Source organism: Oryzias melastigma, linkage group LG21, assembly GCF_002922805.2.
Source record: "Oryzias melastigma strain HK-1 linkage group LG21, ASM292280v2, whole genome shotgun sequence".
NCBI lineage: Eukaryota > Metazoa > Chordata > Actinopteri > Beloniformes > Adrianichthyidae > Oryzias > Oryzias melastigma.
Genome location: NC_050532.1, coordinates 21875987 through 21903659, shown reverse-complemented (window position 1 = coordinate 21903659; position 27673 = coordinate 21875987). Strand labels below are relative to the sequence as shown.

Sequence of the window (27673 nt, the reverse complement as noted above, 5' to 3'; positions counted from 1 at the left end):
CATTAGCCCCAGATTTTTTTAGCCTCCAGTTTTCGGATCCCACTCGGTTTGAATTAAGAAACACTCAGAAATGCAGTTTTTAATCACAAGTTATTTTCTCTATTATGATAAAAATGCAACACGAACATGTTAAAAACACAAAAAAGATGATTTTCATTGGAGTGGGCCTTACTTTGTTTGATTTTTATTTTTAAAAGTTGTAAATGACCCATTCCCAATAAGGGATAAATAATAATATAATAATAATCTTTATACAGCACCTTTCAAGATAAAAATCACAAAGTGCTTCACAGTAAAACACAAAGTAAAACACATAATATAAAAACAGAATTAAGTAAAGGCAATGAAAAAAAAAATCCCTACTACATATCTTGGTTGTTTATTTCTGGTTTTGCGTCCCTCTGGTTTAGTGGTTTTATTACTACTTTTGTTGTACATTTGGGATTAGGGATTCATGCTACGAGGATAACCTGTGATGCAAGTGATTGATATTGCGATACATGAACAATTAGTAAAACAACAAATACAGAATTTTCATTTCACAACAACAGTTTTATTGAAATGAAAGTCAACATATTAAATTAAATTAAATCTGAAATTACTTTGTAAAGACAATTATCACAGTTTGTGGTGTCCACTGCGATTGTGTATCACACAGGCTGATAGAGATACATTTGTGATTTATTGTGGATGCCTACTCCCTTCTTAAGGTTACATCCAAATATGGTCTTTTCTATTTTAAATTATTTAAATAAGAGCATCTTTAAAAATGGTTACCTTCTAAGTTGCCTTCTTATGTCTGTTCTGATTTTTTAATGCAAGTTTTTCAGTGGACTAATGCAGGAATGTTTTACTTACTGCACAGCGGACCAGAGAGGAAGGGTTCCGCTTGGAGATGAAACCATCTTACTCTGCGAAATCAGCGGCACAAGTGATCGTCTGTCCCAGATCACATGGCAGAGAACGATCAAAGGAAAAGCACCAGATGATGTTTTTCTCACAATTCAGCCTAGAATTGGACCCAAGTATAGCAATGGAGAAGACTTACGATTTCAATTTATTGGGAATTTTGATAAGAAAAATGGAACTCTGAAGTTTTCTAATGTAACACTGAAGGATGAAGGAAGCTACACATGCATCTTCAGCTTATTCCCCAGTGGAAAACAAAGCAGAACTTCACAACTTGTTACACTTGGTAAGATCTGACTTTTTACATTGTTTTTGTATGTTGTTACTGTTGTCATTTAGACATGCTGATTTTTTTATTTTTACTGGTATTCCTTTAGTGCCCCCAAATACAAATCTGATGTCTTATACACCCATTGAGGGAAATGAGGAGGTTCCTCTTGCAACCTGCAAAGCTGCTGCCTCCAAACCTAAGGCAGAGGTGAAATGGATCAAAGATTCTCTGGAAGGAAAAGTTCGAGAAGAACTCAATGAAACTCAGCATGCTAATGGGACGACCACCATATGGAGTACGCTGGTTGGAAAACCTGTGAGAGAGATGAATGGTCAATCGGTGAAGTGTGTCATCTCAAGTGAGACAATGAAAGAAGAAATCCTGGAAACCAACATCCAGGTCCTCTGTAAGTATCTTCAAACTTTCCCTAATCAATTATTTTATTTTTTATTTGTATACAAGACAAGATCTGCTCAGAAACTTAAATTAATCTCTTTAAGTTGTAACACAAGGGCTGCACGGTGGCGCAGTGGTTAGCGCTCTTGCCTCACAGCGAGAAGTTCCCGGTTTGAATCCCGGCTGGGACCTTTCTGTGTGGAGTTTGCATGTTCTCCCCGTGCATGCGTGGGTTTTCACCGGGGACTCCGGCTTCCTCCCACCGTCCAAAAACATGCTTCATAGGTTAATTGGTGACTCTGAATTGCCCGTAGGAGTGAATGTGGGAGTGAATGGGTGTCTGAGGCCCTGCGACAGACTGGCGACCTGTTCAGGGTGTACCCCGCCTTCGCCCATCAGTAGCCGGGATAGGCTCCGGCACCCCCCGCAACCCCGAAAGGGAAGAAGCGGCCAAGAAGATGGATGGATGGAAGTTGTAACATGCACATCAACAAAGTCTTCTAAATAAGCTCTCAAAGGGCCTCTACCATGCTTTCAGAGTAAACTATATCCATATATATGATCACATGTTACCTTTGGCACACTAAAGAACAAATAATTTATAAAATATGAGTAATTTTGTAAACTCTTGAAGGAGACCGATGTCTAAAGTAACACCTGTTAGAGCGGTTGTGTGAGACGGGACACAATTGGAGGATATACAGGCTCAGCAGGGAAAATGTGTGTTTGTGTTATTCTGGGGGTGGTGCTGGCAGTGCAGACCCTTCCTGGAAGGAAATGCTCTCACTTTGTGACCTCAGCTTTTTAGAGCCCAACACATTTTCATTTCCAAGTTGTCACATAATAGGTTAAGGACCTCTCCATGTCAAGAACTGATGTTTTGGGTGTCCCCAACTCCGGGCTGCAAACCGGTACCAGCCGCGGACTGGAACCGGTATGATTACTCGAACCAGAACCGTGTGCCTGGTAGCACATGAGTACTCTACTAGACGTGGACCAGGTTAAGGTTATAATGGATACCAGGTCAGAGTTAGGGTATCGGCCACATCCCGAGGACCAGTCGAGACCGCTACTGCGTCCCACAAAATACCCGGACCCCTGATTTAATTTGAATAACCAGGACATCAAAAAACGATGAGTTGGGGACACCCAAAACATTCAAAAAGTGACGCAGAGAGGTCCTTAGCCAATTATCAATGTGTAAAGACTTGGGAATAAGAATGTGTTGGAGAACTTGCTGGTTTTCGTGGGTTGGGGGGGCTGGTGCTCAGAGGGAAGATTTTTAGAAGAATACTCAGAAATGTGTGAATGGATCAAAATACTGTTTTAGTACTGCTTTATAGTGAGAAACGAACAGTATAAAACACCTAAAATCTCAAAAAGTTAATTTTGTGAGATATAGGTACTTTAAAAGCTAAAACACATACGGAGAAATTGTTTTTATTAACATGATTAAGAGAAAAATGCACAAAAGCTTCAATCCTGCTCTAATCTGCAACATTTTCTTCATTAGCGGTGTAACGAATAACCTTTATGAAACTTAAATGTGAATGGAATTGCTTTTAATTCTTGTTTGTTTTGTACACACATTTAATTTTAACTTGATTTTCTTGTAAGAAATAGAAAAACTTTACCTTTTCAGGATCAAGTATTTATCTCTAGTGGAAGTTTTGGCTAAAGATATCTGGATCGATTTCAGTGAATTAGATCGTTCAAAATGAATCAATTTTGATTATGAATCGCATCATCAACCACAAACTATGATATGAATCGAATTGCTAAAACCAATCGTTACACATCTATATTTATTACAAATTCACATCAAACCTGTTCCCACTGGATTAGACGTTACTTTTCTTCTGAGAAAAGGGAGGCAAAGAAAATAGCGTTAAAGCTTGAGTTCATTCCATTTCAATGAGAAAGAAGAAAAGAAAACAGCCTGCAGCATGAAACCATGAAAGAATGAAACCAATGTGCTCCTGGGAAAATATCCTTACAAGGTAGTCCTTAAGCGTTCCTGTTCTGATTTTTTTTGATAAATGCCATCCCAAAAACAGCAGCTGTTTTATTGCGTACAGGTGGAAGTTTTCCTCGGATATAGCAATATTAGAAAAAAAACCCAATCAAATTAAGCTGTGAAAGTTTGAACTTAGCAGAAAGTGCTTCTGCTAAAATACCAACACCTGTCAAGGTGGTCAGAACTTTAGAATTTGATTGTTTGAATTAAAAACACCCACAATTTAGCAGCTGCAGTAGACGGTACTTTATCTATTATGCGATTATACTAGTTTTTGACCCATTAACCATACTGGATTATGGGGCCGCATTGAGCAAAACAGTTACAATGTTGAAGATTATACTATCCAGAATGTCTAGAGTGGCCAAGAGGGAGCAGGAAATCGGTTAGTGTGAGATACTGTGCATTTTATAGTAAACTGTGTTGTTATTCAAAACAGAACTCTCCTTTGTTCATTATGCTGAAGCACAATACTCATTACTCTGTCATAATCCTCCAACTATCCCATCAAGCAGTCCGGCTTCAAAGTTTGCCAAAGTCATCCTAAAATAATGGGATACATTTTTGAGTGCCATGTACTGCAGAAAATCGGCTCCTAGGTCAAACAACATTTGTGCATACAAAAAAGAACAAAACAGCAATACAGAAACTGTGGGACAGCTGCTGCTCAGATCTGAACCCAGACATGGACACAAGCTTTTATTCAGATCTTCAAAATAAATGAATCTGATCTCTCAGTATCCGCGTCCTCCATGACAAGGTTAGAAAAGTTTTTGACGGAAGCTCCTCCCACATGTGGTGGCAGCTTAACAGAGTTTTGGATAGCAAAGATTGTGTTCAGTATTGGATTTTTATAATTTTAATAATATGCACGCAAAGTACGCAGCAGCAGCAGCGAGGGGAGGAGGAGGGTGATCCGCGCTACAGGTGTGGGCTGAACCATGGCTAGTGATCTCTAGGGATCACGAATTAGGCTTCATTCCACCCCTATTTATAAGCCTTGTTACCTCCATTAATATTAAACAAGACAGACATTTCCCGATCAAACTTCTTCATCTTCTTCTTCTTTTCCTTTCGGCTTTTCCCTTCAGGGGTCGCCACAGCGAATCAGTTTCCTCCATCTAAGCCTGTCTTCAGCATCCTCCACTCTAACACCAGCCACCTTCATGTCTTCATTCACTGCATCTATAAACCTCCTCTTTGGTCTTCCTCTAGACCTCTAGACAGACATTTACCGATCAATAACATTGAATAATTTACAATGCAGTTGAATAGAAAAGAAAAGCCCATTTGCTGTGTGTTAAATAAGACAAGTTAACAAATTGGGTTTTTGAAGAAGACTAGAAAACGGGTATTGAGGCTGTTCTAAAGTTTTGGTTGCTGCTACATTAAAACCATGGTGTCTTGTAAGCTCACACTTTGTCTTTAGTTTTTTTAGAAACAGATCAGTTGACCCAAGAAGGCAAGAGGAAACATAAGGCAGCAGCAACTCAGAGATGTAGGCAAGCCATGCAAGGATTCAAAAATCTTAAAACGGATTCTAAAATGAATGGGCATCCAGTGTACTAACGGTAAAATAGAATAAATATTGCATTTTCACTCTCTTGTTAAAAGGCGAACACCTGGGCTTTTGTACCATGTGGAATTGAGCAGTGGCGGAAGCACAAACCACACATAAAAGAAACTGGAAAACTTCAACTTGTTGGGAACAAAGGCATGGATCACTCTCCTCTTTAAGGGCCTTTGTTAATGAGGTCTTTTCACTAGGGAAAACAGCACAATCTAGTGGAAAGTAAAAGCTACCATGACAGCAGAACACGACTGAGAAACCATGGCGCCAGCCGTGCCGTGCATCAGTGCTGTCACAGTTGGACATACAGTATGATTCACTTAATTAGAAAAAAAGGGTTTCTATTGCAGTATGTCAATTTAGATCAAAAACACCTCCTCCAAGTGCAACAACAATTTATCGATAAATTAGTTTTTTCAAAAAAAAAATTCCATTGGGCAAATTTATCATCAGAAATCCAATTTGTTCAATTTCATAGTCAACTTTAAAGTTAAATGTAGATAAACCTAAACATATTTGATTTTTTTTTTTTTTTTTAATATAAATTTTTGCAGACTCTACCCAAAGAGGAACATATTCATAATTTACAGCTTTCAGTGTCAAATAAGGCTGGTGGATAAACCGATAACGATATTTGTCGCAACAGAACTTTTTCTTGATAGGAAATGAGTCTATCGCGATAGACTTTTATTTTATCTTCAGACTAGGTGAAAGAACTCACAGAAAATATGGTTCCTGCCAAAGATGTTTATGTTTCCAACACCGTTGTGATGCTTTTTACTTTCAGTAAAAAGTATATAAATTCGTGTAAATCCACCGTTCAGGCTTCTGCGTTCACATTTCCGCCTAGCACTGCAAGTGCCAACGATTTGAAAAGTGATCATGAGGGAGACATTTCTAATTGTAGTTTGAACCCGGCTGGAATTATATGAGATCAAGTCGTGAGAAAAAAAAAAAAAATCTGGAGTAAAATTCATAAGCTTTGCACCGCTTTGACATTTCGGATCAAGACTCTTCCAATTCTAAGTATATGTGCTGGTATAGGGTAGCAACAGTCCAGTGTGAACAATGCATTTATATGGCGTGTTTAATAATGTGCGGTCTTAAATGCACGTCACATGCCTGGTGTGAATGTAGCATTAAGGATCACTACTGATTTATTGCAATGGGAATTATGTTTGCTTATGTTTCCTTTCAACAGTAAGCCTATTCAATCCCGGTCTTTGACGTCAGTCACTCTTTTGTGTCTTTCACCCAGTTTTCATTGCAGGGTCTTTAAGAAAAGAACCTCAGTCTAGTTGTGTCACTCTTTTCTTCTGTCCTTTGTTGTGCTGCAATACATTATTTTTAGCAGGAACATCTGCTTTCCATCATCTGTCAGGCCATCCATACTCTTGACTCCTGGTACTAGATAACTCACGGTGCTCTTGTAGTCTTGTGTTCCCCTTCAAACTTTATTAAGGCCAGCTGTAGTTTGTTGCTTCTGTTGAGTTAAATTCTGCTTCTGCAGCTAAGTGGCAGTTGCTGACTTTTGGCATTTTCAAGCCAAATGTTGAAAACAGGAAAAGGATGCCAAGAACCCAGTGAGAGGTCGCTGATAATTGCCCACATCCCTCCATGCCTTATCCAGCCCTACACAGTGCTCGATAAGGCCGTCTAGATAGTTGCAAACTGCCTTTTGGTCTGCTCCTCCAGCTTTTCAAGTCCCACCAGATCTCATGGAAAATGCCTCAGGCTGGAAAATGAGCATTATCTGTTTAACAGCAGCTCTGTATCTGTCTTGATAATTGCTATGCAGCTTAATTAACCGAAAATGTCTTAACAGACAACTTTGGTGTGTGTTGAGAAACAAACACTTCAGGTCTTCAACGATGTAGTTGTCATTCTGACCTATGCCATTGCATGCTAACAGTGTAACTATTGTTTGTTTTCTCTACTTTAAATTCCAACCAGATGAAAAACGTCTAGAAATTGACAGAAGTGAATACTTCCATTGTGCTCCAACTGTGAGGACAAAGTAGATCAGCAAGTTTTACATTGACCTGTTAAAGACAACTATGCTACAGTGTATTTAAGTCATGGGAACACTGGTTTTCTCATGGTCTATGTAAGGGATAATACCTGACGAAGGACTCGGAGGCCTGAACCATCCTCCGCTTCACGTCGGACGGTTGCTTCCGCGAAGTTCGTTAATTATCATAATGCACACTTCGGAGGGTATTATCCCACTTATACCAGGGTTCCCTACCCCTGTCCTAGAGTCTGTGGCAGCACCTGTGTATTTCTCCCGCGATTTATAATCCAAACTTCTTCAAAGATGGATGCACTTACAATATATCTGTCTTTAGTAGGCCTGGCCATCGCTACACTCCTTCACAATACAAACACGCGCGGCTCCTTCACGGCCGTGCCGGACCAGGGATTTGGGGGGAGATCTTAAAGAAACGCTGTTTGAGCTGGAATTTTTTGAAGACAGGACACAATTAGAAGATATACTATGTTCTGCATCTAAAACAAAAGTTTTTTGCTGATCATCACTGGATAAGGGGGTAAATTGAGTGTTAGTCTGGGGCCGGAGCTGTCAGAGCAGATTCTTCCTGAAGGGAGCGGATGGCAGCGATCTTACGTCAATACGTTTCAACCCGCTCATTTTATAGGAGGGGCTGCTGCAGACAGCGCAGGATTTAGAGGATTACTCTTAAATGCATGAATGGATCAAAATACCAATTTGGGTTTCTTTATAGTGAGCAATGGACAGTAAAATGCATTTAAAACGTAAAAAAAGTAGAATTCTCATGGTAGGGTCCCTTTAAAGCTGCTGTGATAAAATGTTAATCCGTGCTAATCCTCACACAGTTATTTGCAATGTCGACTCCATATTTTCAAGATCCACTGGGGTCTACTAAGGGATTCATTGCTTCCTGCACCATATGAGTAAGCTGTGTTATAAACTCTTACTGACCACCAAACAAGGAAAGATAAAGGCTTGCTGGAATCAAGTTTCCTGTGTATTCAAGACTCAGTGCGAAAGTGTCCCAGCCCTTTCCGTCGATGTCATGTGGAACTCAGCAGCTTTGCAGAGACATTATATTGAGTTACTTTTAAAATTTGATTTGTAAGAGAACAAAAGAGTGCAGTGAATGTGGCTGGGAAAGACTGCTGCAGAGCACAATGCTGTCTTTATTCATTTCTTATCAGCAACAGTGTCTTGTTACTAAACAAAACCTGTCTCAAGGTGGTTTTGTGAAAGCAACTGAAGGTTTCAAGAATAATCCTCATTGGCTAGTTATGAATAAAGCTTTTATGTGCTTTGAATGGCATTCAAGAAAAACGTAGGTGTAAAAGAAAAACCGGAAGTTTGTTCAGCGTAGTGTAGAAACTGTAAGGGTGACAGGCAGTGTCTGACTTGAGCGACACCCTCAACCGCAACCCCTCCAGTGGAGCAGCTCGGTGCCCACATGCATCTGTGTTTGTAATGGAGAACTGTCATGCAAACATTTGATATTTTTAGGGAGAACAAAGAGTCTTTAATTAGAAGTTGACTCTTTTCCACCCACTTCCTCTGTAAAAACAAAATCAAAATACCAATGATGAATTTGAAGCTGTTTACCTTTCCTCCAAACATAGTTTTTGTCTTCTTACACTGGGAACATTCCTTTTGGTTTAAATAAATAGTATAGTTTGGCAAAGATACACTTGTAATGAACAAAGAGACTTTTATTCTTAACAAGGAAATAGAGAAAAATGTGCCATCAACTGTCAAAGCTACGTGAGCAAACCGTTCTGTTTAGTGAAAATGATAAAAAAAAAAGCTGGTAAAAGCAGTTTGTCCTGGTTTTAATGAGGAAAAGATTTCAAGAAAGACCTGTTTCTTCAAGCTTTACTGATTAAATATCTGTGCAGCTGTTTGACCCTGAGAGTTTTCTGTGAGAACACAACTATTTCACTTCAAGTGTTCCACACTGTTGTTCATAACCATAAGAGTGGGAACGACACAGGAGACATTTCATGGAAAAATAGTTTGTGCTACTATTAAAAAAACAGCCAAAATTTAAAAATAGTTGTACAAGTCAAGGGTCAGATTGGTTCAATGTTTATTGAGATCTTGCTAATGACCATATTGCGTGAGTTGCATGAATTCAACCAGTAATGAACACATCCTCTAATGTAATATCTAAGGAAACAATTTCTCACTGGTAATAGTAATAAGGATGAATGAAATGCTTATTGCAGCAGGTCAAAAAGTGCAAGAAGCAAGTTTGTGTTAAAACTTAGTTTGCCTCTTTGCATTGCAGAGTAGCTGATACTTGAAACTGGAACCAACTGAAGCTTTTCTCACAGCTACCCTTATGGGTGGATACGGGCTTTCACCTTTCGGCACATACCATCAGGCGTCACCACAGCAGTCAGCTTTTCACTGACGCCCTTCCTGACACAATCCTGTATTGTGGTGACCTGCACAGGAAAACACAGACCCGGTCCCCTTTGGACTACATTGCTAGGCAGTAGCGTGGACCTTGGAAACGGTGTCAGTCCTACACGCAGCCAACGGAGCCATCCTGTCGCTGTGGGTTGGTACGGGCTGTCTGCAGGCAGAGAACAGGCCAACGTCTGGAGAATGCAGGGGACTTGCATGAAATATCAAGGTCGTAGACTACTCAGTGAGCCAGTGTTGCAAAAATGTTCATGCACATGATTTTCTTTTGGCATGCTTTAAACAGACATTTAAATGTGGCCAGTCCCAGACTAGAGCAGGGGTGGGTAAACCCTTTGACTCGTAGGCCACAAAGGGTTCTAAAATTAGACGGAAGGAAACAGATGCAGGGCACATTTTGGTGGTCCACCTCATAAGAGAAATAAATAACATACAATCTGGACAAAAAAAATACTTTAGCCTTGATTAGCCTTGGAGAGTCAAAATTGCACTAATGGGTTGGTGTCCATAAAGGAAAAACACGAAGTTGGAGAAATGCTGCGTACATGTGGTGTTTGTATTATCGGAGAAATGACTGACCAACTCAAAAAAACCATATGATTGTCAGAAAAACAGGAAATGTCCCAACACCACATGATGAAAGGTCAATGAATCCCTAGTGCATCATCTATGAGGACACACTTGAAATACAAAATACAGAAATAAAAACGAACAAGGATTATCATAATTTAATCTAGTTCGGTGGGCCAGAAGACATAGCTGGAAGGCCCCCGGGCCGTCGTTTTCCCACCCTGAACTAGAGTGTGGCGAAAGAAGACCATGCCACAGCATCACCTGTACTTCTTCTGTGTATTCCATTAGTCGTACGAACACTTAACAATACACTTTACCACATGCACATTAAATGAACGTTCTATTTTCATGACGTCCCTTGAGGTGGTCATACAAGTCTTAACGGAACCGCCTGCACTCCCCTTAAGATACAGCTCCTCCTCTCAATGATCCTCCACAGGTGTGGACTACCCAATAACCTGCAGCATCCATATGGGTTAACCCCTTACTAATGCATGTGGCTCAAGCCAAAGCCTATGAGACAGTTTGTACCTTAAAACAAAAAAACATGAATGTGCTAAGAACAGTCATTGTCGGATTTTTTTAATTAGAAAAATCTAAATGTTCCAGAGACCTGCTTGACGCTCGCTAGTCTGAGATACGTGGTGTCTCGTCTTCGATACTAGAAAATCCCTGCTTTAAGCTGAAGAAATCCCCAGGATTGAATGAAGGGTGTTTTTAGTAAGATGACTCCTGTGTTAATCTTCCTTCTTTGAAAAAGCAAGGCATCTTGTTTTTCAACCAGTCACAGTACACTAGTGCGCCGTGAGAGATTGTCATTTGTGCAGTATGTGTTGTATGTTCAGTTTACCATTGCTGGGATATTAGTCCAGGCTCAGGTTTCATTCGCGTAGGTTGTGAAAGATCACAAGACTTTTCCTATGTGTCTTAGTGAAAAATGACTATGTATTGTCCTTTGGACTACAGTTTTTTTTTTTTTGTTTATTTTGGTTTTTTTTAGTTTTTCAGTCAGGGATGTGACTTGGGTATTTTTTTTCCAAGGAACTTTTGCTCAAAAAAAAGGTAGAAGGAAAAAAAACAGATATAAACAGGGGCCAATGATTGTTTAATCCATAAAACCATTACAAAACTTTAAGTTTGGGTATGTAAAAGCAGTAAGTGACTTGCTAAAAGCAATATATATTGGCCAATCTTAGTAAAAAATGGATTGTATTGATCAAAATAATTAATAATCAGAAAAGAAAAATGTTAAAAAAAAACTGTCATAAAGAATCTGACCAACAGGATGCCAGTGTATTTAGTTGTCATTGCAGTGAATTGAATAAATTAAAATACATGTGCCTGATCTTTATGTAAAATGAATCTAAAATTGCACAATTAATTTTTTTTTTAAATTACATTACCTTTTTTATAAATTCATTTTTATATTTATGTAGTATTGGCCTGTCGGTGTAACAGCTACTGTTGTGCCTTGATTATATGAATACAGTGAGAATATTTCTGGTGACATTCTAGACTTCTTCATAGTTTGTTTAGATCCGCCTTGACGGACGGGTGTCAAAATCCAGACCTCGAGGGCCAGTATCATATACATTTTCTTAACTTTCCTGCCGTTGTGGTTTCTCATTAGCAAAACGCACCTGATCCAGGTTATCTGTTGCAAGGTAGGATCGGGTTCTTGAGAAACAAGCAAGATGTTAGCCCACAAGGCTTGGAATCAAACACTCATGAGAGCTATAGTGCTCTGGAATTTTTTTAAATGTCATTTTTTTTCTTTTGTTTACTTCTGTTGCTTTTCAGCCCACCAACACAAGAAAAATTCTTGCAATGGCTCAAATTTATACAGTTGGGATGAAAGAAAATGTGTTGAAAATGAGCTAAAGGCAGACTTTCAAAATAAAAACAAATTCTGGTGAAATTTTTATTTCAGTCTGCTTTAAAAGATTACAAAGTATTTTTCAAAGCCAAAGTTCAGTGGAAAGGATTAGGTCAGCCCAGTATCTACGTAGGGCATCAAAAAAAAAAAAAAAGAGTTGCACAAGAAGGACTCTTTGTGCTGCACATGTGAACAATGTCTGCACTGTCAAAAGGAGGTTGTGGAGTTTTTTCCTGAGAGGCTTTCTCTTGATTCTTCCGCCACTCTAAAACGTTTCCCATACCTTTGCTTTATTGTCTTTGTGTTTTGGATTTATTACACTTCGTATATTTGAATATGTCCCTTCTTTTTATGGTAAAAGTTGTAAAATATTTAACATGAAGTTAATGACATGAGTTTGGCATTAATTCCTCAGTGTCGTGAAAGTCATGCCATGGCTAGTTCCTGAAAAATGTGTCTTATAATAGAAGAACTTCCCAAACAACCTCGTTTGTATATGAAAGATCTATGATTTTACCATGTTCTTGTTGCATTTTTCTGACATATATTAAGAAATTTAAGCTTAAAATGGCATGTCCGAGTATATCTTTATTCAAATGGTTGTAAATCAGGAGCAGACAAAAAAATGCAGTTAGAAAAAAGGTTGTCGTGTCGTAGAAGCTACAACGGAAAGCCATAGGCTCCCTGCTCTACTCCTTACTGATGCATCGTTCACAACGAACAAGATTCGCACGGAAGAGGCGTAATTTTATACCAGCAGATTCTGAAGGAGAAAGTTGATCGTGTTAACAGTTGAAAAGTAACAGTAAATCAAAGAACCTAAACATTGGAGCTCTGGTGTTAAATAGTTAACCTACTGGGGCAGCGGGGTTGTCAGAGCTCGTCACGGGGTAGGTACCACATGTGTTCACCCTGTTAGATCGGTACGGGTCCTAGTGACTTGATGACTTGCAAGATTGCGATTGGTTTGAAACAATGATATATATTACTAGATTGGCCATCAGTGAATACAGTTAGGCGAAGGTGGGATACACTCAGGACAGATCGCCAGCCTTTCACCGGAGCTCGCCTGTTTGATACGCCGGCAGACAGAGAGCCGCTGCGGGGTGCAGAGACTGCCTGCTCCAGCCTCCTGAGCTTTGTGATTTTTTATTTTTATTTTCATCAAGACAATAGTAATAATAAGGAAAAAAGGTCCCCTGATTTTATTTTTGTTTTTATTTTTCCCCTCTTGTGTTAAAGCGAAACAGTGAGCCTTCTAACTCAGTCACAGAGACACAGAAACACAGTGGAAGCGGCTGTCATACAAATTCCCCAGAGTGAGAGTGAACTAGCTCCTGAAATCTCAGAACGATCTAATGAACACAAACATGTAGATGTGATTACTGTTTTTTTTGTGGAACTCCTCACAATAAACAACCCCGATTTCTCAACGTCATCCGTGTCTTCCAAACTTTCTAAGCGAGATATCCACAGAAACCGCTCCATGTTGCAATCATGCTAAAAACATTAGCTAACAGCTCCACCCACATGCAGCTGTGGTGCCTCTGGAAGCAAATTCACTGCATGGTGAAAGAGGGGCTGGACACAAGAATTTTGTGAATGCAGCATGATGCATCCACTTAGAGTCGACTAGATCAACGGAAATCTTTGTTTTCCTTTGAGCTGGCATCAAAACTGAACAGAATCGCTATTTCTCATTAAACTTCAAGTATACTGCTTTACTTTTAGCATTGTCGTACTCTTAAATAGAATACTTTTTGCTGAGGGATACCATAAATATGCTTTGAAAATGATGGATTCACACATATGACATTTATTACTGCATAGATCCAAGTCCTGTTCCTACATAGAAGTGGAAGCTAATAGGGGTAACTGGTGCTTCTGTTGCATCTTCTCTGAAACTGCTTCGTCATCTGCATTTAATCTGATTCACTTCATTCACTATAGATTGAACTTGGCTTCTTGTTTGCTCTGCAGATTCCCCTGGAGAAGTGACAGTAACAGAAAGATCCGAAGACTCATTCGAGTGTGCAACTGAAGCCAACCCGAACGCAACATTTACCTGGACCAGGTACGGGCTTTCCAACACTGCTTTGAAGAATAAAAAATGAGTTTTCAGCATTATAAAAATCCATTTACCATTTTAATCTCTATATCATAAAAAGTAACGCTCTGTTAATGTCCAATTTTCAGTTTTTGATATTAATATAAACATAGAAACTTTCAGATGTGGAACAAACAGACTGTAAAGTAGCAAAAAAAACTTGCTGCAAAATTTCGTCTTTAGAGCATAGTAGTAAGAATAGTAGGAGTTTGCAGAACTGGCCATGAAAAGATAAACTTACTACGGATGTTTTCTTGTATCTAAAAAAAAACAAGGAAATGAAAAACGTCAACTATTCTGATGAAGCACAGACCTTGACATTCTCCCTTCAAAGCTTAACTTTAACTACAAAAAAAGGAACAAAAGTGAAAAATGTTTGTCATTGGTTAAAGTTTAATTTTTTTATCACAACTCCTAAGGCTGTACATTTTTATATGTTTGTTCATAAATTTTAAGTACAGTCACATAAAAAGTTTTTTTTTCTTTTTTTACAAGTTAAACACACACACCCACGTTAAATGGCATGGAATATGTCGCTGCTTAAAAGGATTAAAGGGTTTGAAGTATATTTTAGGATGGCAAGTACACATTGGGTTGGGTTAGTCCTGGGAAAATCTTCTTTGGGGCTGTAATTACTGTTTTAAGGTGGTCTGGACAGATGTAATCCCTATTCATTAGACAGAAAACCAAAACTCATCTGTCTTTTATGAGGTCATACTGTGTGTAAAGTGTATTGATGCAACAAATGCAAAGAAAGCCACAGATGTACCAAATAATTTAATCTAGAATGCGGTTACCACACGCCTTGATCATAGTTAAGGTGGATGTTGCATAAATCCTCGTGGGTGGCTCTTAAATTCTGTGGTGAGTTTCATACAAGATTTGAGGGGGATACATTTTAGAGACGGACACGACATCACAGGGAGATCACAACATCAATTTAAAACAAAATTCTTTGTCACAGGATTTAGAAAAAATCCGTTTCAATCAGTGCTTTAAGTCATTTTTTTCATTATTTGTTTATAAAATAATGTATTTCCTTCTCAGAAAAAAAAAAAATCTGTTTTTTTTTTTAACTGCTTATTGACTTTGGCTGTCCCTTAGCAAAAAGTTAAGTGTACTACTAATTTACTTAGTCTATAAAATGAGAAGCTAACTTTTTATATACTATTTGTAGTAAACTTAAAATTTAGTCTATAGAAAGATTTAGTTAGTATACCTTCCATACTACATTTACATGGTTTAGATCCGGCCCGTCAAACTCCAGGCCTCGAGGTCCGGCCTCCTGCTGGTTTTTCAGGAATCCTGCCTTATCAACTGCTGATTATCTGGATAGTAAATAAGGAGTTTGAATGACAGGTTGGTTGGTAAAACATGGAGAACATCGGCTCTCAAGGACTGAAGACTCATCCCAGAAAAGAAAATACTTTACAAAGGATTATTATTGTAGTTTACATAAAATACACATTTATAAAAGCAAGTTTTTTATAAATGTATAGTGGATATTATACATAACATACTTTTATTTATACCAGGGCTTAACGCATTAACATAATGTTAATCAGATTAATCACAACCCAAAGGTGTGATTAATCTGATTAATCAATCAACAGCAATAACTTATACTAAAGTATACTTAATAAAATAATCTTCAAATGTACTACTTTATGCTAAGGTGTGTGGTAAATGTAGGTCGTTCTCATATGTTGACTGTAGCCGTGTTTCCATGGACTATAAAATTGCGCTAATTGGATTTGCGATAATAAATTCCCCAAATGAAAACACTACATTTGCATTTATTGAAAAAGTTTTTGTGCTTGAAGGAGGGGGGTTTTGGGGCATATCAAATTTGTAAAACTGCAATAAAAACGCTTTTTTCAAATGAAATAAGTCACAGAATGTTTGTTGATAGCGATGGCAATGCGCTTCTTGGTAGGAACTGTCTGTCTTGAGCGTTGCACTGATGCCACAAGAGGTCTCACATCATCAAAAGTTGAGCGTGTCTTGTGGAATTGTTGGATCCACAATTCCTCTGTAAAATCATCAACCATGATTTGCCAAAATCTCTTCATCTATAACTTCCCGCTCCATGAGATGAATATAGTGCAGACGTCTCCTTTGATAAATGATAATAAGTGCTAGTGCTGTATGAGAAGTTTGAATATTTACTGTAAATCAAAGTATTGTTCACATCTGTGTTTTTGAATGACTGAGGATGAGTTGGTTTGTGTTTATTCACATAAGTATAATTTAATGGGAACAGTAATTAGAAAACTGTGGGTTTTTTTTTTACATTTTCTAGAATTTCAACAAAGTATATGTATTATAGAAATGTAGCTATTGGGTTGCATGCGAGCTTCTTGAGACTGAGGTTTCTACCATTTTCTGGAAGACTGACCCTAACCCTAACACAAGAGCTGGAAAAACAATCATACTCTGAACAGAAGAACACGCAAATGCTGCAGCCTGAGAAACAGATGGAAAAATCTGCTGCTCTGCTTCACATTTAGAAAAAAAATCAGTTTTTCTTCTGCTTTAAGTTGTTTTTTGGTTGAAATTAAAATAATAACTATTTGTGGTTAAAACTGAATTAACTAAAAAGAAAACAATTGCTAAGAATTCATAATTGGCACAAAAGGCAAAGTGATGAACAAGGAAGTTCCTACAGAAAACATCTGACAAATAAAGGAAAATAAACCACAAGACCATTAATTTTAACTTTGTAAAACACCTGTAAATGTTAATAAAAATGAAAACGGTACGAGTAAGTTTGTTATGCTACAGAGAGAACTGTTCAAGGAAAAGCTTCAGAACATTCCGTCTCTTCAGGGTTGGCCAGTCTCTTCCTGCGTCCGTCATAGTGGAGGGAGGATTGCTGCAGTTTCCGAGCAGAACCAGCGACCTTTCCGGCCTTTACCAGTGTGAAGCTGAAAACACGGTTGGAAAGACACAGTCCTTCGTCTTTGTGCAGATCTCTTCAGGTGATCATCTGTTTGCTTTAAATACATTGATGTATATTGAGACCACAAACACCACCTTTAAAGGATCATAAATATATAGTGTTTTTATTCCAAACTGTGACGGACCTATTTTCCAGAGGGAGCCATGATTTCACTCCTGTCTAGACAATAGCCGTCAGCACTGGCGGTTTGTTCCATTGTTTTCAATGCAATTACAGGAGGTGGTGCTCCAGGGTGTAGGAGTTTAATATTATGCCCTGCAGCCCAACCCAAATAACCTGGAGCCTCTCCCACATGAGGAGCTGTACAACTCTGCAAACTAAATGTGATGTAAACACTTCAGAGACAGAAACTGCAAAAACAGAGATGAGGGAATCTCCTTCAGATGATGGAGCATCTGAGCAGCTTTTCCTGCTGCCCTCAGGCTGTCCAGTCAGCATTGAAGCAGACTGCAGCTGGAGCTTTTGTTTGTGGACAGTTCATTTGTGCTACTATTAGCATTTTCTAATTAATGTTTTACCCATTAATGTTGTTTTATTCCTGCTGCCCAATCTGTTTTCAAATATTTTTTAATAATTTTTCTTTCAATTTCACACATGATTTTTTTATTATTTAGAATTTGTTGTAGAACTACACAGAATGAATATCCATCGAGGGTTATATATTTAATCATTTTTTTGTGTTTCACTTCTTCACAGTATCTGCTGTTGTTCCTTGGGTTTTGTTTGCTCTGCTATTGGTCCTAAATATAGCTGTGCTGGGGTATTTGTGTTTTTCTGGGAAACGTTCAGGGTGGTAAGTATAAATATTAAATACTATCTGTAATTGTATGGAAGTTTTTTTAAGTCCTAATTCAAAGTATTATGCATTATTCAATTGATTATTCAATTTGCAAATCCATCATCCAATGATGAATTTCCATATAATTGTATTTAAGATCTTCATGTATATATGTTTAAAAAAAAAGAATTAAACTGTTTCTGTGCAACAGGGAATGTTTTCTCTGGAGGAAAGAACATCAACAAAATAACTTTTGTGAGAACAGTCCTTTCCAGGTAAGAACAAATGGTAAAAATCAGACATTAACTCTAATCTTGTATCGTTTACTTTAAGTAAAATGTGTTTCATTCAAATATTATTATTGTTGATGAAAATAAGTTTTAAAAATGTTTTGTTGTTAAGGTTTATTCCCAACTTAAAAAAAATGAAACTATGTGTGATCTATCAGTAAAAAAATATTTAGTTGTAAATCAAAAATTTACAACCAAGGGCGTTATAAGAAAGACTGAAAGCAAAGGTATTTAAGATTAGATTAGAATGATGCAGTTTAGCCCTGATTATTCCAATTAGTCCTAATAATCTCATCTACAGTGGGGTAAAGAACTATTTAGTTAGCTGCAGATTCTGCAAATTCTCCTTTTTAAACAGATGATAGATGTCTGCAGTTTAATACACTTCAACTATAAAAGACAGTTTTAAAAAACAGAAAATCGTCAAGATGAATATTTTCCCATATACCCTTTGTTGTCAATGACAGATATCAAACCTGGTCTTCAGTAGCTTTTAACCATTGACTGTATATAGAGATCTGGACTGAGTGAGTGAGACGTAACCCATAGAAAATGACTTACTTCTGGTTCCATCCAAATGAAGTCAGTTCAGCCGACATTTTTCTACAATATGTCTGTCGCCATGTTGGAACCAGATGACGTGAGTAAGCCGTGATTGGCCCGTGTGTTGGAAGGCCACACCCCTTCCACTGAAAGTGGGCTCAGGAGAATCTGTCAAACGCTTCTGTCACCTACTTTTGAGGCATCTGATTGGTCGGTTTATAACTTGAATAATTTGCAATATAAAAAGAATATATTTAAAAAAAATAGCAGGAACATGTTAAAAAGATCAAAAAATAGTTGTGACAAATAGAGTGACTGAGTAATAGTCGTTTATTTCTCCATAGAAGTTCATGGGATTTCAGCCTTTTGGGACCAGCGGGTACTTTCTGTTTGGGACATGAGGGGAGAGGGGTCACTCAGTCCAGCTGGGCAATACAATTTTCCCGTTCCCTCCACAGATTTATTATGCAGTTGAGATCATTAGACTGTCAACATTAATGATCTCCAGTCTTTTTTGAGCCACAGACCAGCTTAATGTTCTCTCGTACTGGACTGTATAAGGCTAAAGTGGGAGTTTTGTTTGTTTTTAGCTTCCAGTTTCCCTTATTTTGAGGGGGAAAGGTTTATCTTTAAAATATCTGCAGCGGCTTTCAACTTTATTTCTACACTAGATTTGATGTTATAGTTATGAAAATGTGATCTAGATCTCCCCATAACTGTTAAATAGCTAAAAATTGAGACGCCAACTTCAGCCTCAGACTTTTAAGATGCAACAGATAAAAAATGAATAAAAAAACAATTTACTAAATACAGGAAACATTACAATAATAGAAGTTAATCTATAGTTGAGTAACTTTATTAGCAGCATCTTCATGACATTAGACAGCTGGTTGCTGAATGTTACACATTATTAGTATGGTGTGTGTTGACAACTGTCACATTAAATCCGTATTTAGATTAAAGACTGCTAGTTTTTGTCTGTTCTTTTATTTCGAAGTCAAAGGCTCTTGTTCCGTTTCCTCTCTGGTTCTTTCCTGTGAAAGGAAACTTTTTTAATACGTTTGTTCTTTTGCTAGCTTGGGAGTTTCAATTTAGCAGTCAGAGTAGCTGCTTTAAGAAAGTAGGGGACAGATTTTTGGCTCATGACCAGGAGCGTTGGGAAGTATTATGGCTGAGTTAGATGTGGTGAGAGAATCCAGTAGTTTTCCAAAATAAAACTTTCCCGCCAAACCAGGGTGGGCACCACTCCAGGACCTTGAAATGGCAAATGGCAATGGCAAACTTCAGATGGGCCTGGACGTGTTCTGGCTCAAAAGTTGTTGATTATATCCTTTACTTTGATTCCAGCTCTCTGCAGCTCTTTCACTTGTTCCCCCGTATGGTTGTGGGATTTTTACTCACCGTTCTTGTGATCATTTTGACCTCAAAGGGGGGATCTTGCATTCCGATGAAGAAAGATTTGTGTCTTTTGTTGCTCCAACTATTAATTTCTTCACACCAAGCTGCTTATCAGTTGTAGTTTCAATCCTTCAAACACATTCCTGGCGCAGGTATTTATGGTGTCCGTAGAAAGCTCTTTGGTCTCAGGTATGTGGAGTTTTGAGTCTGACAGTTGACAGGGTGTGGATAGGTCTTTTTTTTTTAGACTGTTAACGTGTTTGAACAGGTTCCATTAACATGAGTGAGGAGAGAATAGATGAGCTTCTTAAGGAAGTAGCATGCCTGTGACGGACAGAAATCTTGCTTTTTTATTAATGAGCAATTATGTATTTACTGAGAAATTCACCAGTTTTTTAATTAAAATCTTTTAATGTGATCTCCTCCCATCTTTCTGTCTCATAGTTGAAGTGGATCCATGATCACTATTGCAATCTTTAACTTTTTAAGAGGGGGAACTTGGACAAACAGGTTTAAATATTTTTTATCCCACTGTAAATTTTATTAAAGGTGTGTAAACTGGGAGATTTTTTTAAATAATCTTCCATATTTATCCAGATCAATCAATCTGGAGGCTGTGAAGAAGGAAATTGTTCTCCAGGAAAGTGTTCTTGTAGAAAGAACCAGACTCCTTCATGGAGACCAGCTGCATCTTTATTGAAGAAGGGAGAGTTACCCCAAATTTACACTGGTCCATCTGCACTGCATCTCTGTTGCAATATTTTGGGAGTTAGCATTGTTAGCATTGCGCTCGGGTTGGCCGTCTCCTCCCAGCCATCCCGCAAAAATGGGCGCTGGTGTTTTTTGTGATGTTAACGCGTGTAATCGCTTGAACACGTCGCCTTAAATATAAAAGAAAATGATACAAACATGGTTCCTTCAGGGTCCTAAAAGCACTTAATATATGAATTTGGAAATTATACCTTAAACCAGGGGTAGGGAACCCTGGTCCTCGAGAGCCGCCTTCCTGCATGTTTTCCAATACACCCTGCTCGGGCATGTTCTTAATGGCTGGACACACCTGGACCAGTCCCTACTCATGACCGATTACACGGTATACTGGAAAACATGCAGGAAGGCGGCTCTCGAGGACCACGGTTCCCTACCCCTGCCTTAAACAGTCTTGAATTTTGATAATTTTGATACTTTTGAAACTTTTGTTTGATTTGTTCACACATTTCTTGTCAAAAAAGTTTTTTTTTTTTTTTTCAAACTATGGTTATTTTGATCAAATAATGGAAATAAACGGCAGCAGAATCAATCATTGTGCACCAATATGCTGAATGGCGACCTTGTTGCACCAGACACTCATTGTTACGTACAACCTCCTTACCATCGAATGGTCCAAACCGGACCGGTACGATGTTTTGAGTGTTTCCATTATAAAATAGAACTATTTTTGTCCCCTCGTTGGTTACAGGTCCATAGAAAAATAGAACCGACCAGTTGGGGTGGGGCTATTGTCGTCACACGATGAAATCCATCGATTGGCGGAAAGGTTTCACAACAACAGCGAGCGTCCGACCACTGCTTTTCTCAAGACTCGAGTCCAAAGCTGAAAGTTCTTTCCTCTTTTCAGCTGTATTTTTTTTTTTTTTTGCCTTCTGGAATCTTCTGGTAAAAAAAGTTCACAAATTCCAACTAAACAAACATTAAAAGAGGACAACTTAAACTCAAATGACTGATTTTCTATTACCACACACCTGGGGATTTTTAAATTAGTGGGTTAAACTACTAACAATCCAATTTTTGCGGGGGGGGGGAGTGGCGGGTTGAATAAAAAAAAAAGAAAACCTTAACAAAACAGAACACAAAGTCTCATTCCCCTCCAAGTAGTGGTAGAACCCCCTTGGGAAGCTTCTCTGTGTGACACCATCTTTAGTCTACCTTAGTCCTACAGATGAAACTCGCATGAAACTCAAAGCAAAAAACAGTTAATATACACAAATAAATTACAACAAAATAGATGTAACCCTACACTACGAATGAAAGTAATCCTGTCTGACCTCCGTCATCACACCAACCACCAGTTTAAAAAAGGAGGAAATAAAAGTAGTGTGCTAAAGAATCATGGCACAGACCACAAACAAGAAGCAACAGTTTCATAAAATGAAAATACATGAATAAAATAAGCTGAGAAATTGGTCTTTATTTTGATATGTACAATTTCGAAAAGTCTGAAATTTAATTTAAAGAAACTTTTAGGAGCACTGTACAAAGTTTCATTTTGAACGTACAACAGAAGATATATTTTTTAAATCGGGAGCGGTTTCTCCCACTTTTTTTCCACAAAACTGACATGTTAGTAGATGGACCAGTAGATGCAGATGATACAATCATTCCGAATGATTAATAAACTTCTAAATGTTGTGTCAACTCAGAGACACACAGCAGATGGACCAGGGAAAATCAGCTTGTAGACCTTTAATCTGAAATGTACTTTAACTCTTGACATAGCACTGCTTCAAATATCTCTTTTTTTTTAGCAATATGTCCATAAAATGCAGTAAAAAGGACAAAAACTAAATAAAAAGTTGGATTTATGGATCCTAATTAAATAAAAACTAAACTCAAGAAAGGAAAAGTTTAGCTCTTGTACATTTCTACTGGAACTATGTTTTCACGAATGTTTTAAGCACTGAACTAATCAGTTATTTGAATTATTGTTTTAGGGATCCGTCTAACTGCTGGGAAAAAGAAGACTCCTGATTGAAAAGATCCAGTTGCAAGTTCTGCAAATTGTTTGTTATCCGTTAGAAAACATTTCAGTTCCTGACAGAAGAAACAAAGAAGTGTTATTTTGTCCTGTTCTCAAGAGACATCCGTTCAAATTTAAATTATTTTTAACTTCAAGTTTCACTCCAGACTCCCTTTGTTTCACTTGAGTCACATTTTTTTCAGGAGTTTAAATGGAGGTAAGCCTCGTAAAAATGTGTATTTTTACATTTGTCTGACTTTTTGTTGTACATTTCAAATGTGTGTTTTGGCTGGAACAATATAAAAGTTAGTAAAAATACACGGTTCTGTTGTTTAACAGATTAATTTCTTTAAAATCCAATCCTATGCTTATGAGCACGGTGCTCATCTTATCCTAAAGTTTGCATTACAGCACATCAAACTGAGGGAAAAGATTGATAAATCTCAACATTTTAAGTAAAAAATAATAAACAAGTTTTATGTAACAAAGGTTCAGTTCAGAACATTTTTGTTTTAATAAGAATACTACAGAAAGCCGTTTTCTGTTATTTTGAAGATATTTACCGATTATATATTTTCAATGAAAAACAACCAATTATTGACAATGTTATCTGGAGGGACTCCTCCCAGATGATGAATCGGTTCAAAGTTTAAGCTAATATGTGTCAGAGGCTTGCTAAACCAGAAAGTCGTTAACTTTTAAACCACAAATCGACTATAGCTTCAAGGAATAGGTATCGGTATTGGGATGGCTGGAAGAGTGTGTGTGAGTCATGCAGGTGTGTGTCTTCAATGATCATGAGAAGAGGTCTTATCAGAAACTACAGATGTTTGAACTTCCTTCAAGTGAAAAGAATAAACCCAGTGGAGATTGGCCTGATACGAGAGCAGTGATCAAACACTCCCGTTCTGAGAAGACTGATAGCGTAGCCGTCAGTTTGTTAGCACGATGTTGCTGTTATTGCATCATTATTATGCAAATGTTTTTTTTGTTTTGAGCAGTGAACTTAAGCCACGTGTACAGCGGGTGTAGTGTAACAGCATAATGAATCATCCTTAGAGGCTTTAATTTTGTAGGCTGTAACAACCCATCAGTCACGGTGGGAGATGACAGATGTCTGCATAATGTCGCCGCATTTCATCCTTTCATGTAAGCCTGGCTCTTTAACATGAACTACAATTACTGAATCATAAAGCACATGGGATCTGGTTTCATCAAACACAAAGCAGAGCCTTCTTTAAATAAAGAGGTATCGTCTGCGTAAAAACACCAGAAAAATCCCTCCGATTGCTTTCAAAGGAAACCTGTTGCTTCAGGATAATTTATAAGCCCATAAGTGTCATAAAAGTCACTTAAAGGATTGGTCTTGTATAGAATTTCGTTTGTATCCTTTGAACCCTTTGACTAAAGGTTTTTGACCCCTTCAGGGTCGAATTACCTGGAAGACATCTGTTAAAGGTGTTGCAGAGAACGGTTTAGGCATGCAAATGTTTGACAAATGCAAATGTTAATCATGCAAATCTTCCCTAAACCTTAGTAAAATCAGGTGATAAACATCTGAACGGACCCAGTTTTAGAGCTAGCTTAAATGCACACCTGGTAGAAAATACCTTAAAATTAGGTTTTAAAATAAGATATTTTAGGCCGAATTCGAAGTCTTTCTTACATTTAGCTCTCCAAACTGGAAAAATAAGGATCTTTAAATTCGGACGTCATTCTTGTACAATAGTTGCCGGTCAGGTACGTTAGCGCATAGCTGCTAGCGCTCGTACATACATAATACTTTATAACTTTAAAAGGTCGTGCTAAAACAAACAAAAAAAAACCATCATGACCTACATTTAAACTTCTATACTACAGAGAACACCCACGTGAAAAAAATGTGTTTTTTCCATCACGGCACAGCGCAGTGAGGGTTCGCCCCTCAAAAAATTATTTTGGACTTCCCTACCCTTTCAAATTCTCCTACAATATGAGGGATAGGTAAAAAATGTACTATCCATACATGCGTGCTCATCTGGAGAACAGACTGAACTGTAGATAAAACACTGACTTACTTTACAAACACAGACACACCTTTGCTAATCTTAAACCTGAACTAATAATGCCGTCAAGTTTCCATTAGTGTTAAAGTCTTCACATTCCCTGGAAGGGCTGTGTCAATGTCAAACAATGACTCTGCTCAGCACACATCCTGGCTGAGTCACCTTCGGGGTCTCTGGGTTTACTGAAGCCAACCCAGCTGCTGTTTGGTAAAGGTGAGGTACGCCTTGAACAGGCTGTGTCAGTTTCAGGACCACACACTCGCATGCACAGCTAGTGGGGTCTAGAAACACCAGTTAACCAATGAGGTATGTTTTTGGACTGTAGGAGGAAACCCACTAATGCACAAGAAAAATGTGCAAACTCCACACAGAAAAGTCTCAGATGGGATTTGAGCCATGGCTGTGGGGCGAGAGTTCTAACGGTTGAGCCACCTGTATGAAAAACACGTTATGCAAATGTGTTTTTTTATTGTAGTCTTGGCAAAAGTAAACCAAAAGAGGCCTGTAGAAGGAAATTTGTCAAACTTGTTATAGATGTAGAAAGTAACCCTCTATTTGAGCTGAAGATCAAATTAATCCTCTGAAGTTTGATATCAATTTTTGCTAACCTGATCAATGTCTGTCTTAAGGAAAGACAATATATTTCAAGAAAATTGTGATAATCATGTTTATTTAACGTTTAATTACGAGTATGTTGAATTAATTGAAAAGGAAAGCATATCCATAAAAGTATTAGAACATTTTTTTTAACTGTCAACTATTTTAATTGACTATCAAAGTGGTGTATTTGGCTAAAATAATCAAAATCTTGGAAAACTTTTTCCAGTAATGCACTTAAATGTATCAAGTATTGCATATTTGACTATTTCAGTCAAGATTGTCGTGACAAAAAAAGAGAATTGTTTAAATTGCATAGCAAAAGTTTTTCTTTTTTCATTCTCAAAACCTTGAATTGAACTTATTCGTATCACAAGGAGAAATTATTTATTTATTCATTAATCTTTTGTACTTCAATGGGAGTTTGTTGGGTTTCTATTGTATCTGCAGTCATGGAAGAAGTGGGTTGTGTTAACAAGAGACATCTGTTTGTCAAGAACAGATTTATGACAGAAACAAGTGCAGTAAAAGACCAGATAAAGCATTCCTGTGTCGTTGCCATGGTTACACAGCTGGTGACAGTAAAGCCTTAAAGTCGCATGAACCTCTATGGGGGCTGTCAACACATTCTCATTCCCAACTTGTCACATATTGGTGTTTGGTTAAGGACCCCTCCTCGTCACTTTTTGACATTTTGGGCGTCCCCAACTTGTCGTTTTTAATGCGATTGTTGTTCGTAAAATCTGCAACCCTATGGAACGCGGTACCGGATGCGGAGCAGGCACGGATTGGTCATCAGGACATGTCCAGTACCGTTACCTGTACCCAGTACTAGTGCCCTTGTAGGTACCACATGTGCAAGATCGGCCCAGGGGCTTGCGACTTGATGGTGTGTAAGATTGCTATTGGTCCGGACCATTAGACCACCATCACGTGACAGGAAATGACACGCATGCGCCATTACAATACATGGGGTCTTCCCGAGTAAAAAACCGAGGAGGTCCGAACAAGTACACAAAGAATCAAAACAGAGGGCGCAATATTTGCAATCAAGCGCAAAAACCTTGACAGCAAAATAATCCGATTGAGGGGAATCATCACAGGATGATGACCGTTATTTTAATAGAGAGAAATCAGGCTGGGAAGCGTGAAGTTTGTGCTGAAGTGGGTGCTCGGGAGCACGATCTTCCAGGCTGAGCACATGTGGTACCTACACCCTATCCCGCTACCGGTTTGCACCCGGTACCGCATCTGGTACAGATTCAGGTCCGGTAGCGCTTCCAGGTTTGGGTGCCGGTACTGGACTGGTTCCGGTTTGCGACCCTGAGGTTGGGGACTGATGACATCAAAGACGATGAGTTGGGAACACCCAAAGCGTCAAAAAGTGTCTTCAACTAAACGTCAATATGTGACGACTTGGGAGTGAGAATATGTTTGTGCTGTGGGTTTTGGGATTTGTAGGGAGGAGGTGCTGCATCTTAGGAGGGGCGCAAGGGGGTCTTGCAGTTCTTTTGAGCCTCATACGGCCACCTCATGAAAATGTATGTTGCAGAATTGTGAAATATTTGTAAGAATAGGGTAAGTTACACGCACTTATGATGTACAGGTGATGCTATCATAGGGCGTCCTTTTCGCCGCACTCCAGTTGTTCAATATGTGACTGTGCACGTTCACATATGGAAGTACCCATTGGGTATTCACACAAACTACCCTCCGATTGTCTAATTTTTTTTCATTTCTAACAGTCAAGGGACTCGCACACCTTTTACTTGAACAACCCTAAAATCTGCCCCGCCCTTTTTTCGCCCATCGATGGCCTCCATTTCCTTCCCTAAGGACAGTTGTGGCAGTTTTGTCATTTCTGTGTTTTTATTTTCCAGTTACCTGTAAAGGTTGAAATGATAGTATGGCTTCTTATCACTTTGAGATGAATCATTCCTGACCTCAACCGTGTCCCACCCTATCTGCCCATATGTCATAGTGTTCTTAGCAGAGAAACTTCTGGTGGTCATAGGTCGGAACAAGTGTTATTTTAGGCAGCAGAGTCACTATTAGTGTGTGTGTGTGAACAGGTTTATAACTGTAAAATGTTTTGGGCCTTAAAGCAAGTGAAATATTTACCATTTAGAACAAAATAGGTCGAATTGATTTGTGCCTTTCAGTGTTTTT

General features: G+C 38.3%; 1 protein-coding gene across 1 annotated transcript in view; it reads left to right on the top strand.

Annotated features, from left to right (window-relative positions):
* The window catches only part of LOC112154737 (nectin-1), a 29604-nt gene extending 1931 nt beyond the window's left edge, over positions 1 to 27673 (top strand). Inside the window, exons 2-8 of the mRNA XM_024285874.2 lie at positions 866 to 1195; positions 1287 to 1586; positions 14028 to 14121; positions 16984 to 17135; positions 17813 to 17909; positions 18106 to 18169; positions 22837 to 27673. Of these exons, the coding sequence (XP_024141642.1) occupies positions 866 to 1195; positions 1287 to 1586; positions 14028 to 14121; positions 16984 to 17135; positions 17813 to 17909; positions 18106 to 18169; positions 22837 to 22848 (1049 nt within the window). The 3' untranslated portion in view covers positions 22849 to 27673. The remainder of the gene's footprint in view (positions 1 to 865; positions 1196 to 1286; positions 1587 to 14027; positions 14122 to 16983; positions 17136 to 17812; positions 17910 to 18105; positions 18170 to 22836) is intronic.